At 37.2% G+C, this 15,676-nt stretch overlaps 1 protein-coding gene across 1 annotated transcript in view; it reads left to right on the top strand.

Annotated features, from left to right (window-relative positions):
- Positions 1 to 15,676, top strand: part of AK9 (adenylate kinase 9) — a 116,515-nt gene that overhangs the window by 75,698 nt on the left and 25,141 nt on the right. Inside the window, exons 22-25 of the mRNA XM_059083187.2 lie at positions 4,483 to 4,695; positions 8,131 to 8,391; positions 9,633 to 9,757; positions 13,320 to 13,539. Coding sequence (XP_058939170.1) covers positions 4,483 to 4,695; positions 8,131 to 8,391; positions 9,633 to 9,757; positions 13,320 to 13,539 — 819 coding nt within the window. The remainder of the gene's footprint in view (positions 1 to 4,482; positions 4,696 to 8,130; positions 8,392 to 9,632; positions 9,758 to 13,319; positions 13,540 to 15,676) is intronic.

Below are 15,676 nucleotides of genomic sequence, written 5' to 3'. Positions count from 1 at the left end.
ATTTGAGAACCTTGGAATGTGGAAGAAGTGGTTCTCCATGAGAAGAGGGAGAAGGGTCATGTTACTTGAAAAGGGCAAGAAAGGTGCTATACAGACAAAAGCAAAAAAATGTACACTGACTCATGATAAAAATTCTGGGAAGATATGTACTCAAATGTTAACAGTCATTCCAGGAAAGACGGAGTAAAAGGGATTGGATTTACCCTCCTGCCTGAAACAACTGAAAAATAGGATAAACACATGAAACAGTTTTCAAGACATTGACATGAGACAGTGAAGCACAGTGATCCCAGAGAGGTGGGAAATAAATGAAGTACACCCTACGATTTCCCCATCTTCCTGTCTGTAAGGCCATGTACCTTGTCCAGGCTGTGGTACAGGGAGGAAGGACCCAGACAGAGCCAGGGAGACTCGTTGATTGGACGATTGGAGGAGATAGAGCAGAGAACCCCTGGAGACCAAAGCAGCTAGAAGGGAAGGGACCAGAGATGAGAGAACTGTACACAGAGAGAGCTCTGGACACCTGCAGAGCAGCCCCTTCAAGTATTCAACAGAGCACTGATCAGCTCGCATGTAAGGAAACTACTCAGGGCCCTGGGAAGTACCAAAGATTAGTGGGACCAGTACTTGGATCTCACACAGAGCCAGAAATAATGCCTATTCCCACCAACTAGACTGGAAAAACCTCATAATTCACAGGGCATTGGGTAGTATACTAAAAAGAGTCTAGTCTTAGGAACTGGGAATAGTTAGACCTGGAATAGCACACACAGAAAAATAAAAACAAAAGAACTACTGATACAGACACCAACCTGGATGCATCTCAAAACAATTATGCTAAGAGAAAAAGCCAGACCAAAAAAGAATACATACTATGTGATTCCACCTACATAAAATTCTAGAAAATGCAGACTAATTATAGTGTTAGAAAACAGAGCGGTGGTCGTCTGGGGATGGGGCAGATAGGAGGCAAATAGGGGCAGGAGGGACGGATTACAAAGAGGCAGGAGCAAACTATGCAGTTGACAAGTCTGTTTATTATCTTGACTGTGGTGATAGTTTCATGGATCAAACATATGTCAAAACTTATCAAATTATAGACTAAGTATGTAAGTGTTTTAATGTCAGTTATTCCTCAGTCAAGCTGTTGAATGTGTTAATGGTGGTTATCTCTGAGTGATGGACTCACAAGTAATTTTTATTTTGCAAATACTTATCTATATTGTCTGATTTTTTAGCATTCGAGATGCAGTGTTTTTACAATAGGAAAGATCAACAACAAAGATATTTTGCTTTTGCCACACAAATAGAAAAAGAAACAACAGTTCTAATGTTGCTTCAGAGATCAGAAATTGCATCAAGGTGTGTCCAGGTGTTTGTCTTTCTTCATCAGTTCTGCCTGCACTTGGCGTTTGTTTAAATCTGAGGTTACTTCTTTCTCTATTTGTGGCAAATTAATCTTGCCTCTCCTCCATCTCTTACATTTTTTCCTTCCACAATACTTAATGCCAGTTAGGTCTCTTGGATCTATCCTCCAAATATCTTATCTTTTCCCTCAAATTTTCCATCTCTTACTTTTTTGTTCTTACATTTGTAGAGTTTGTTCAAATATGTGTAGACTTGTCTTACACTCAGGCTTCTAACTTAAGGCATTCATTGGGGTCTCTAGAGTGGAGTATTAGTTTCTTATTCCTGCTGTACCAAATTGCTACAAAGTTGGTGGCTTAAAATAACCAAATTATTGTACAGTTCTCACAGTCAGTATTTTGAAATGAATCTTAGAGGGCTAAAATCAGTGTTGGCCATGTTCCTTCCTCTAGAGGAGAAGCCTTTCCCTATCTTTCCCAGTTTCTGGAGGTCATCTGCATTCTTTGATTCATGGCCTCTTCCCTATCTTCAAAACTCATCACTTCAACCTCTACTGTCCATCACCTCATCTCCTTCTGCCTTTGACCTTCTTGCATCCTTCTTATAAAGGCCCTGTGATTACATTGGACCCACCTGCATGATCCTCCCATCTCAACATCCTTAACTTAATCACACAGATAGGATAACATATTCACAGGTTCTGGGGATCTTTGGGGGCCAGATTCCACCACAAGTGCTCACTCTCTTCCTCAGCTCATTTACATATTTTATTGGTGCTCATGAACTCTTTCTAGTGTTTACATGAATCTCTGTAAATGTCTCCATCATTTTTCTACTCTGAGATTGGGTTTCTACCCTGCCTGTGTTGCAGAGTTTTGTGGTCTGTTTGATCTGACTAATCTTGCAGTGTGTGCCAGGCTTCCTGAGACGGATGGTTGTTTTCTTTGTTTCTTTTTTTTTTTTTGGCTCAGTGGAGTTCAGGACTGTTGCTGGAGTGCTTTAGGTGACAACAGTCTCAAAAGTTATGAAAGGCAAAGTGACTTTTCTCCCCATCGGTCAGGAGCATAGCAGCAGATAGGTCACCTATTTTGTTGCTGAGGCCTGAGACAAGCTCAGCTACCTGGATTCCTCATACTTACCCAGATGCAGGGTCAGGGAGGACTCTCCCACCCATACAGCTCCTTCTTGGTCTCTTGCAGGCCACAGAGACCACAAACACTCCTGGGTGGTAGTTGTTGATGCTAACATTCCCCCAGGAAATCCACAGATTTCTACAGGCAAAATTCCTCCAAAGACTTTGCATCTTAATGCTCTTGTCCCTCTGTTGTTTGTCTCCAGGTACTCGTCCCCCTCATAGTGGTAAAGAGTGTTGTACAGTTGTCTCCCCTCACGTCCATGGTTATCAGCCACCTGCCCCAGCAGCTATTTACCACTGAGGAGGTGGCAGAAGAAGGGAAGAGAAAGTCTCTAGATCACCATCTTCCCAGAATCCCTTGCTCCAAAAAGACCCCCCCCCCCCAAACTTGTCACCCACCACTCACCTACCTCACATTTTTTTAAACTGAAATTCAAATATAACTGGGGAGCCTTCATTTTCATTTGCTAAGTCTGGCAACCTTACTTTAAGTGCATTTATTGAAAAACAAGAAAGACTGGAGAAATTAATTAAGCATCCAACTCAAGAACCTAGGAAAAAGCATAACAAAATAAACCAAAAGAAAGTAGAAAGGAGATTAAAGGCAAAAGTTAATGAAATAGGAAAGCAAAACCAAATAAAAACGGTAGGCCTAACTTCAAAAACAATGAAAAGTTGGTTCACTGATAAGAGCAATAAAATAGACAAACTTCTGGCAAGTAGAGTTAGGTGGAAAGAAGGAGCAGTAGATAACATTTGAGATAGAAAGGGGTATATAATCAGATTTTAAATGACGGTTATTTTAAATTACAACTTTAATAAATTTTTAAGTCAAAATGAAAAGCATTTTCAAAATATGAATTACTAAAATTCGCTGAGGATGAAAGATAAAAGCTGAACAAACAAAAATAATTGTAGGGAGTTATAGGACAGTTTTTGTTGATTAGTTAAGTCCTATGTTATTTAAATCTTCCACATCATAGAAAAACATCAATACTTTCCAGCTCATTTTGAACCTTGCATAACCCTGACACAAAAATTGAACAAGAATGACACAAGAAAAGTAGAGATTAGTCTTATTTTTGCTCCTTTACAGGAAGTTGTTTATTATATCTTGCTTGGGGGGGGAAAGAGGTGTGTTGTAGAATAATCAGGTAAAGTATTACTTCATTGGTATTTTTAAAAATAATGTATTTGTGCCTAAATTTGTGTCTATTTTTGTATATAGATGTATAGGATAAACTTAGAAAAAGAGGTCTGGAAGGATACACATAAAACTACTGAGTGTCAATATAGTATTGTAAGAAAGAGGGTGAGAGGAAATATTCACTCTATGCATTGTGATAAGTTTTGAATATTTCTACAGCAAGCATGTATTGTACAACACAGAAAATTATTTTTTAAATGTACTGTGCTTTAAATAAATTGCAAGAGTCCTTAAGGGACTTTACACACAGTTTCTTCATCTATCACAAATAAAATATATTACACATTTCCAATTGAACAAAATAAAATAGTTCCAAATTATTTTATATATAGCCACTGAGTAGGAAACAAAGCAAATCCTGAGGCATCTCCCATTTCATTTTCAATGGGTAAGAAGTTGTGACCCTGACTCAGCTTTTACTTCTTGGAAATAATTTTATTTTAGAAACTAACCTCACAGTGACCCTGCACCAGCACATTATGGGGGTTTTTATTACACATTTGTCTGTAGAGGGCTGAGGATGCCTTCATTCTCAGTGCTGCCTAATTTTCTTTATAAAATAAAGACGCTTGGGATGTGAACTCAGAGGGATATGAGAACCTGATTTTTTTATTAATTTAAATAGTATAAGAACTGGTCTTTTGTAGATTGTTTAAAATGGATATTGTTATGGATTAAATACTATTCAAGTTGCATTTTTAGAAATTCCCTCTTTAGTATTACATGAATAATGCATTAATAGTGTTCTCCAAACTTTGAATAATATTTCTAGAATGAAGACAGAATTAAAGAGAAGAGAAGGCATTTGGGAGATACAAAGCACTTTTGTCCAGTGGCTCTCAAAGAAAACTTCATCCTACAACCAGGCAGCACAGAAGAAGCTGCTAAATATCGAGAAAAGATCTATTACTTTTCAAGTCCTGAGGCTAAAGAAAAGTTTTTGGAGCAACCTGAAGAGTACGTGGCTCATGATGAACCATTAAAGGTGAAAACAATATTCCCATCCTGACGATAGCTCCTGCGTACTTCTTTAGGGACTTATTACCAACCTCCACCATTTTACTCAGTAGTGAAGTCCCCAATCTAATATAATGGTATGGAAATATCTAGGTTCCAAGAACAACTTTTTGGAATATAATCTAATTATCTATTTTGATTTCTTCAGTAATGCCTGTGTCAAACCAACACATTATATCTTTTTAGCTGAAGTAGAAAGTCACAGCTGAATTTACTGCTTGTAAATTTATTGGATTTATTTTATTGCCTAATCACTTTGACATACCATTTTAACATCTAATTTCTTGTTAGACATTTTTTCACAGTAATTTTTATAGTGTGATTTTGCCATTGTGGATATGAAATAGTACTTAGGAAATCTTTGGGCGTATGATCCTTTGTTTCTCTTAATTATTTTATTAGTATAATTCCCTAGAACGGAATTACAAGATCAAAATATATAAATTACAATATACTGTCACAACTTTCAGTAAAGTTAATGCCTTGTTAAACAGAACTTATAAAACGCAATTTAAACTCTTCTGGATAATTTGTGCCGTTTTCATGGACCTAAATCGTCCCATAGGGATGACTGAAGTATGCCGATGGTTGTGCCCTGGCCCTGCTGGTGGTGGGAGTCACTTAGGAATTTGGCCTTTTGTCTTCTTTTGGTGTTTTGTTTTCGTCTTAGTCTGTTTCACTACTTGTGATCTATTGCCTCGTTTTACTCATACCCCGTGGACAAAAGCCTGAAATCTTAATGGTGAGTCCACACTTTTTCTGCAAATTGTCATGTATCTACATCCCTTCACTTCCTAGCTACTTATCCGCTCTGATTTCCACACAGCTCTGTTTGCCAGAGGTTTAACCTGTGGATGAGTGAGGTGTCACTTCAGCAATTTCATCACTGAGGGATTTTAAATGTGATCCAAAAGTATGGTGTGAGACTGCACCTACATAATTTCATACCACTCTATTTTCACTATTCACCATTCTCTTTTCCATTATTTTTCTCAAGTAATACATCAACTGACTTAAATCTTATCACATGACCAGTTATTTTTTTATTGACATACAATATTATATCAGTTTCAGGTGTATGACATAGTGGTTTGACATTTACATATATTGTGAAATGATCACCAAGATTAGTCTAGTAACCATCTGTCACCATATAAAGTTATTACAATATTGTTTACTATATTCCCTATGCTGTACAGCCAACCTGGACATATTTATTTTATAGCTGAAAGTTTGTACCTTTTAATCCCCTTCACCTATTTTGCCCATCTCCCTACCCTCCTTCCCCTCTGGCAACCACCAGTTTGTTCTGTAAGTCTATGAGTCTGTTTCTGTTTTGTTATGTTTGTTTGTTTTGATTTTTAGATTCCACATATAAGTGAAATCATACAGCATTTGTCTGTCTCTGCCTGACTTATTTCACTTAGCATAATACCATCTAGGTCCATCAGTATTGTCACAAATGGCAGGATTTCATTCTTTTTTAAGGCTGAGTAATATTCCATTATGTGTACATGTGTGTACCACTTCTTTTTTAACCATTCATCTATCGATGGACACTTAGGTTGCTTCCATATCTTGTTTATTACAAATAAATGCTGCAAAGAACATAGTGGTACATATATATTTTCTAATTAGTGTTTTCATTTCCTTCTTATAAATACCCAGAAGTGGAATTGCTGAATCACAAGAAAGTTCTATTTTTAGTTTTTTTAGGAACCTCCATGCTGTTTTCCATAGTGGCTACACCAATTTACATTCCCACCAACAGTGCACATCCTTGCCAACACTTGTTGTTTCCTGTCTTTTTGGCAATAGCCATTCTGACAGGTGTGAGGTGATATCTCACTGTGGTTTTGATTTGCATTTCCTTGATGATTAGTGATGTTGAGCATCTTTTCATGTCATGCCCAATTCTTTAACTAATGAAGTTAACTAATGAAGTTCCAGTTCCACTGGAAGCACATAAACTGAGAGTTATGAAGGGTGGTCTCCTGGGGGGAATCCAGGTGTGGTTAACAGGCGGAGAGTGAATAAATGCTGTGTGGCAAAGTCAATGGATATTTACATCATGTCTTCCTCTTGCTTTTGTGGATTTTTCAAACCCTTGTTTTGCTGAAACACATTTTCAACTAACTTTCTTCATATCTGAAAATGTCATCATTTGGTTCTCATATATGTTTAACAATTAGTATGGACATAGATTTTAGGTTGAAAATCATTCCTTTGTAGAATATTAAAGATACTGCTTTATTGTGAGGTAGCATCCAGTGTCACTAGGCTGATTTTAATTTCTTTGTAAGTCAGCTTCATTTTTTAAATATTTGAAAGCTTTTAAGAGCTTCTTTTCATTATCTTGTGTTCTCAAAATTGTCCAGAATCCTTTTTATTCATTGCACTGGACACATGGTACATGTTTAATCTGAAATCATGTGTTTTTCATGCTAGGGAATCTTAGAATTTCACAGTACTACTGAACTTTTTACTTCAGCAGTCACATTTTTAATCTCTAAGATCTCTTTCTTTTCTCTGATATTTCTGTTTTCAAATATTCTTTTGTGGACTTTCTGTCTTCTTAAATCTCTTAAATTTCTTTCTTTTTTAAAAATTTCCCTATTCCTCAAGATACCTGACTCCTCTTTCTCCTGTATTTCTTTGGTATACTTGCACTTTTAAACTCTTCTCTGAACCTTTCCTTCACAAGGACAGAAGGTGATGAGACTGTGCTCCTTGCTTCCCTCTGCTACTTGAAATCCGTTACTGCCAGCCCCTTTGAGGCTTAGTCCATCCAGATATATCACCATCTCCCACTCCTCCTTGCTGTCACCTACCAATATCATAGACATTTCCCCACACTCACAAAAGACTTACCTGCTCCTCCATGCCAACTCTCACTGTTGTTCTTGACAATTTGAGCATCAATGGACAATCCATACATCTGGATCTCTGTGGGTTCTCTGGTTTTGGGGCTTCCCTGTCTCCAATACAGAGATTACAGGAGTTAATGAAGGGACCCCTAGTGTTCCAGTATCAATGGGCTTTTTGTCTGGTAGAGAGTTTTTGTTGTTGTTATTGTTTTTATCGTGCTAAGAAAGTGCCTTTCCATTCTTCCTTAATTAAAACTTTTTTAAAGGAACAAAATTAATTTAATTTTATTAAATGCCTTTTGGCACTTGATATCAAGATGCTCTATGGTTGTTGATGATCCCTGAGGACCATGGTTGTTGCAATGAATCATGTTAATTGGTATCCTAATGCTGAAACATCCTTGAGTTTGTGAAGTGATAATTCAGTCTTAGGGAGGGCAGTTAATAATAAGCCTTATGTTTTCTAAATTCTCAAAGCTTCCTTTTCTTCACTATCCTTCTATCCTACAACCCCCTGACCCCACCCCCTGTGACAGGCTCCTCCATTAAGAATATGCCTTCTGGGCCCCCATGGCTCTGGCAAAACTGTATGTGGAAGACAGTTGGCAGAAAAATTGGGCATTTTTCATATTCAGTTTGAAGAATTTCTTCAAGAAAAACTAATGCTTAAAACTGAGAAGAAAGTTGGACCTGAATTTGAGGACGATTCTGAGGATGAACAACTTGCAAAACAAGAACTTGAAGAGCTTGCAATTCAGGCCAATGTTACAATTGAGGAAGAAAATACAAAGAAGCTGGTAGGAATATTAATACTCTCCTTGCAGATAACTGTGCTTACTGGTGTTACTTTGGGGGAGAAGAATATAAGCTGATTCACTTTGTTATATAGCAGAAACTAACACACAGCATTGTAAAGCAATTATACTCCAATAAAGATGTTAAAAAAAAAGAAACAAACTCTATAAAGTTTCTAAGAAGAAAAAAATAACCCATAAAAATCATTTAAGAGTCATCCTCCCCATATGTTAAATACAGATCTTACTGCTCATCTAGAATATAAAATACTGAGTTTTACATGACTCCAATAAAAAACGGAAAAGCTTTTCCTGACAAGAGTGTTATATAGCATTTATTTGGGACTATGCTATTTGATATGTCTGACCTAGACTATAAGGTTTTCCATTATTGTGTTCTCCATTTTCTATTTAACGTCATAAAAAATCTGTCCCGGTGCCAGTGGAGATCTCAAAATATTAATTTCTAATGATGCCTCATAAGAAAGTTTGTATATATCTCTTAGGTATTTTCTATCTGGAGGTATAAAGAGAAAATTCTTAACTCTAACTCATTTTTTAACCATTTCTGATATAGCTGGACCCTTTTCTTCTCAAATGATCTCCTATAAATGGACGCAGGTACAGATTATATTCCAGATGACTGCCTGCCTGGCCCATCCTTTAATCAGAATCTAGGTTGAATAATTGTAAGATAGATGACAAAAATCAGTTAAGCTTTATAGGTGTGTGCTATAGATTGAACAAGGTTTTTAGTAAAAATGATGAGACAGATATCCTGAGACCATGTATGAAAATCAATCATGCTAATTGCTAGTAACTCCTCTTACCAATAGTAAATATCATTTAATAGTTAAAACCATATTAAATATTAGTTTAAAGAAAAGAGCTTTTTAAATTTTTTAAAATGTTTATGAGCAACAGTATAAAAAATGACCTGAGGGACTTCCCTGGTGATCCAGTGGGTAAGACACCGTGCTCCCAGTGCAGGGGGCCCAGGTTCGATCCCTGGTCAGGGAACTAGATCCTGCATGCATGCTGCAACTAAGAGTCCGCATGCTGCAACGAAGATCCCGTGTACTGCAAATAAGACCCAGCACAGCCAAAATAAATAAATACATAAATATTTTTGAAAAAACTGACCTGAGAAAAACAGGTCTTATCCTAATCAATTATGTAACATAGTATTATTTATTAATATACAGTTTAAAATTTTTGTTTTGTTTTCTGATTTTTGTTTGTAGCCTCGGGAAGTACAGCTTACAGAAGAAGAAGAAGCAATCAGATTAAATCTAACAGAAAATGAGCCATTGCCTCCCGAAATCCTTGAAACAATTCTCTCTGAGTGGTGGTTTAAGGAACCGATACGGTATCTTAATTTATATAGGCTTTTATATATTTATTGACTTTTATTTTATTTATTCTTAAAAGTTAAAAATGTATTCCAACATAAATTTAAGAATTTTCTCCTTTACTCTCATGTAAACTAGTGATTCCACACATTAAAAACATCTAGGGGATTATTTAGGGACTTCCCTGGTGGCGCAGTATTTAAGAATCCGCCTGCCAATGCAGGGGACATGGATTGGAGCCCTGGTCCGGGAAGATCCCACAGCCGCAGAGCAACTAAGCCCGTGTGCCACAACTATTGAGCCATGTGCCACAACTGTGCTCTAGAGGCCGCAAACCACATCTACTGAAGCCTATGCACCTAGATCCCATGCTCTACAACAAGAGAAGCCACTACAATTAGAAGCCTGCGCGCCACAACAAAGAGTAGCCCCCACTCGCCGCAACTGGAGAAAGCTGGCATGCAACAACGAAGACCCAATGCAGCCAAAAGCAAATTAATTAATTAATTAATTAAAAAAAAAAAACATCTAGAGGATTATTTTTAAAATACTGATGCCAGGGACCCCACCCCAAAATAATTGAATCAAAATCTTTAGAGGTGTGAGGTTGGGGCCTGGGCATTGGAGCTCCCCAGGGGATTATAATATGTAGTTGTGATTAAGGATCCATATTCTAAACCTGTGTACACTCATGACGTACCAGATTCTTTGCCATGTAGTCTTTTAACAATTAGTTAATTCCACTGTCAACTTAAAGAATAACGCACAACCTGAGGGTTGTGAGTTTAAATTTTATTCAGGGTCTTACTGAGGACTATAGCCTGGGAGATAGCTCTGAAGACCTGTTCCAAAGAGGTAGGGGAAGAGTCAGTACACATGTATGAATTTCTTGGCTAGGAAATACATGTAGTTAAGCATATATCTTGGTAAAAGGTTGCTGCTAATCATGAAGAACAGATATCCCAAGTTAATGATTTTAGTGCTTTTCTATGTATGGGAAAATGCAAGAATCTGGGGTCATTGAAATCCTTCCTGAGATATGCATTTAACTATCTAGGGGCCTGTTTATCCAAAGGACAGAGTGCCTTATCCTGTTTTTTCATCCTGAATTCTTTTCAGGGTATGCTGTCAGTAGGTGACTGCAGTGGGTTGTGACTTAACCCCCGTATAACTGGTTGATGAGCAACGCTCTTTGTTTTTGTTGCAGTGGTTGTTCACACGACTAAATAGCTGTCCATAGTCTCATCCCTTTACCAACAGCCAGGAACAAGCCTGACGCCAGACAGGACAAACTAAGAATTCCAGGCCACCAGAGTTTAAGGCTTCACCTCGATTTCCTAACCAGAATCTCTTACCTCGGTATCCACCAGAAGAAAGTGAAATGATACTTACAGTACTGATAATAGCAAACACTTATATGGAACTTACTGTGTGCCAGATACTGTTCTCCTATATTTTATTCATATTAATTTCCTTAATCCTTACAACTGCCCTCTGGGACAGAAAGTTTTATTTTCTCATTCTGGAGATAAGGAAACTATATCATAGAGAATTCAAATAACTGGCAGGTCCCAGTCCTCCTCTGGTCACTCTCTTTCACTTAATCCCTGGCCTAACCAAGTAAGTGGGATTATTAGTCACTTTAATTTTAATTTCTTGTTCCCTAAATTAGATCAATAGTCATAGTAAACTTAGGCATGTTGCTGGCAGCAACATAGTCATGGGTTTTTCTTCATTAACTTAGCTCCTGACCTCACATCATACATTAAAAAAAAAAAAGTATGGATTGAAGAAATGTAAAAAGTGAAATTGTAATAGCCTAAATAAAATAGCTGAACATTAGCACTACATTAAAACTTATTACAATGAAGACTTTGTAATAGCATAAGAAATTTTATTATACAATGGTTAAGTTAAAAAAGAGGATACAAAGTTATTTATAATATGATAGAAAGTTGAAAAAATGAAGAACCAACTAGAAAGAAACAAAACAAAATATCAGTAACCTCTTGGATATGAGGTTGCAGATAATTTTGCCCTTTTTTCATGACTTTATTTCTGATTTTTCTATAGTGAGATTTATTGCTTTTATAATCAGGAAAAAGCATGTTTTAAAAAGGCATCTGTCCTAGAGATCTAATGTAACTAATTACATTAGTTACATTACTTAAGTTTTGTATGTGAGAAGCAAGAGGGAGTTGAAGGATGTCTGAAGTTTGGCACCTGGATACTAGTGAGTCAGAGGAAGAGGTGTGTGGAAGGGTAACAGTGAGCATGATTTTTTGACAGTATGATGCATATATAATTCCTGAAGGGCACTCAGATGGAGAAACTAGGCAGCTTGTTGAAAATTCTAAATCAAAACTCAGAAGAGAGGTTGGGTGTAGGGGTAAAAGATTTAGATGTCATTGACAAAGAAGTAACAGCTAGAACAGAAGAGACTTTGCTGAAGGCACCTCTAAAGAAAACAATACATATCTTACGGCCAATATATGTAAATTTGCCCACTTAATTAGAAAGAAAACAACATTTCTAAATGACAGGTAAGAGCTGAAACTGTCAAAGTTCAGGAAAGTCCTATTCCTTTGAAGAAGAAAACGTATATTTAAATATAAATAGTTAAACTAAATTTGAGATAAACGAGATAAACTTTCATTCAAAAAGGGACCAATTTTTCTTTTTTTTTTGCGGTACGCGGGCCTCTCACCATTGTGGCCTCTCTGGTTGTGGAGCACAGGCTCCGGACGCGCAGGCTCAGCAGCCATGGCTCACGGGCCCAGCCGCTCCACGGCATGTGGGATCTTCCCGGACGGGGGCACGAACCCGTGTCCCCTGCATCGGCAGGCAGACTCTCAACCACTGTGCCACCAGAGAAGCCCAGGGACCAATCTTAAATCACTCAACTAAACCAAGCCAGGTTCTCCAAGCCTGATTGTTTTTATAAATACTCCCTAATGAAAATGTGTTAACATTCCAAGTTATTTTCATGATTCTTAAAGTTTCATCATACTTGAGCAAGTTTGATGATCCTGTCTGAATACGATCATCTTACACATGAGCCAAGAAAACATTAATAATTGTCGCTGGTTACAAAGGGAGCCAGGGAAGAGGGTTATGAACTTTCCGAAAAGAAACATCTTTAGAAGAAAAATGACTAAAAGGTAAGGATTCTCAATAAAGGGGTAGAGGGCAGCCAAGTAAACTCTTTATGTAAACGGTGACACATTCATTAGGCTGGTCACTTGTCCCAAGCAGGGAACTTATTTTCTCTTTCCCTGTGATCTTCTCACAACTTTTAGTAGGCTTCTAATTAATAGTAATTGTCTATAAACTGATTGACAGTACTTTTATACTATAAATATAAGTCTAAAATATTATCATTTTAATCCAACTCAGTACGTTTGGGAGAAGAAACAGCATGTAGAAATATTAAAAAAATAAAAGGTACTATAGGACACTGTTTATTCATTGGGTGTCTTATGTAAAGTTGAGAGTTATCAGTACTTTTTTCATTTTAAAATCAATATTTATAATATAATATTTTAAGCCAATAAAGTAAGTTATGAAATTTCCACCTAGTTCCACAGGTTTTGTATTAGATGGTTTCCCGCAATACCCTGACGAGGTCCAGTTTCTGGGGGAACATGGGTTTTTCCCAGATACTGCTGTTTTTATACAAGTTGATTATCAAAATGTTTCTGATCGCCTCCTTCCTACCCAAATTGGAAAGTGGAAAGTGAAACAAAAGAAGAAATTAGAAAGGAAAAATCTCATCAAAGAAATGAAGGCAAAAATCAAGGTATGTACCTGTTAAAAAAAAGCATGAGCGTAAATGTGTTCAGCATTTATCCAATTTATAAAGTGGTCTTTACAAAAATGTAGTTTTCTGATTTTAATACCACATTCAGTATGAAAACATTTTCGTCAAATATTAAGACAATTTATAATTAAAGAGTTAAGAATTATTTGAGGGCTTTATGATTATCTACATGTTAATGTTTCTCACTCCAAGGCAAGTAAAATTAAAGATAGTGGTAGCACCAAAGTATCCTTATACCAGACACTGGAGCACAGTTGAAGAGGCAGCAAATGGAGCAGACCTTGAAACACAAAAAATTAAAATTTTCATTGACTTTTTCACTAGCTCCTGGAATGGTGACACCATCCATCAAGGCCGTTTTAGCCTGTAGTACAACAAACCCAGGTATTAGCTTACAACATCTTTTCTTAAACTGTAGTCTAAGAAATTTCCATAAAATGTTCAAAAGTGTCATAGAGAACCTAGCAATTTCACTCCTAGGAACCTATCTAACAGAAGTGAAAACATGTCCTTGTAAAAATTTGTATGTGGAAGTTCACACAGCATTATTCATAATAGCCAACAAGTGGACACAGCTCAATGTCCATCAGCTGATGAATGGATGAACAAAATGTGGTAAATATCCAGATAGGGTCCCTTGGCGTCCAGCCCAAGATGACAACATAGGAGCCTCCTGAACTCAATCCACTCTGAAAGAAATCCAGAAATTAGCCGAGTGACTCCCACACCTTGGACAAATGAGAAAATACCCACATCCCCTACATCAAAACAGCTGCTGCTTGAGTGTCTAGCTTCCAATCAGCCTATGCTGACTGTGACCCTCCCATTTGGGACACTGATAGGTCATGGTACCCCCCTCAACTACTGGGAGCCACTAAAAACAAATAAAGTGGCTTAAACAAGTACAAAGGCTTAAGAGATGGCCAAGAGCTGGGGCCAGCCTGAGCTGTGTTCATCTTCCACACAAGACAACTCTGTCAAGACGGAGAGGTGGCTATTTTATGTCATGGGCAGAGACCAACACATAGAGTCAAAGAAAATGAAAAAAACAGAGGAATATGTTCCAAACGGAGGAACAAGATAAAATGCCAGAAACACACCTTACTGAAGGTGCTGTCAACCTTGCAGTATATTTTGAGCAGAAAATGAAAGAATGTACATGGGCAGTGCTCAGAACAGTGATGGCATCTGGCAGACATGCAATAATTAGTTAAACTTCACTGACCACTACTTATTTGAGTGAAAGGATCAGAGGAAAAACAGACTCATAATATGTGTGTGCTTTATTATACATACTTTGCATTCCTTTTTGATATATACAGTGGTTTCCTTATATGTTATGAAAACACAAAGGAGACTATTTTCATAACTCTACAGTTAAAGCACCTATGGTAAAACTCTAGTTTTAAAAAAGGAAATAATAAGAGTTTTTATAACTCTTACCCTCTGAAAAGCTACAGAATCTCTCTGGGGCTCATGAACTATATTAATTTGATTCCATTCAGTTTTAGAATTCTATCTACAAATATTTCTTGAATGTCAACAAAACATAAATTACCTGAAATGTATACTCAGTAATTGTCAGATAAAAGGAGCACAGTCCTGATGGCCTAGACTGGAGCCCCCAGGGCGTGTCTTTAAGGCACTTCTCTGCTCTCCTAGTATTTAAGGGGACTCCAGTTTCAAGAGTCCTGAGCTAATGAGCCCCCAAACCCAAAGGGTGCTGGTTAGTTTTCATGCAAACCTTAAGGTCATATCAAAGGACCCATTCATTGCATTAGATTTAGAGACCACTGGAAAGACTGGAGGACTACCTATACACCATATGTGTGAATGCATCCAAAGTACATGTGCTTTTCTCACATGGATTCTTTAGGCAATTACATCTTAATTAGATGATGAAAGATTATCAAACTTTTTCAACAAATAGCCTCTAAGTATTTCACTGTTTCTCCATGTACAAAATCCACCTCTCCACCAAAGGAAACAAATAAGTAATCCATTTTGAAAAGGAATTCTAAAGTTTATAGAAAAAGTGACTGATCCCAAATACCATTTATCCCTCTGGAGGGAAGTAGCTGATCAAGAGGTCCAGAGGTCCAAAGATGTAAGTGAC

Source organism: Kogia breviceps, chromosome 13 (genome assembly GCF_026419965.1).
Source record: "Kogia breviceps isolate mKogBre1 chromosome 13, mKogBre1 haplotype 1, whole genome shotgun sequence".
Lineage (NCBI taxonomy): Eukaryota > Metazoa > Chordata > Mammalia > Artiodactyla > Physeteridae > Kogia > Kogia breviceps.
This window is presented reverse-complemented; position numbering and strand designations above follow the sequence as displayed.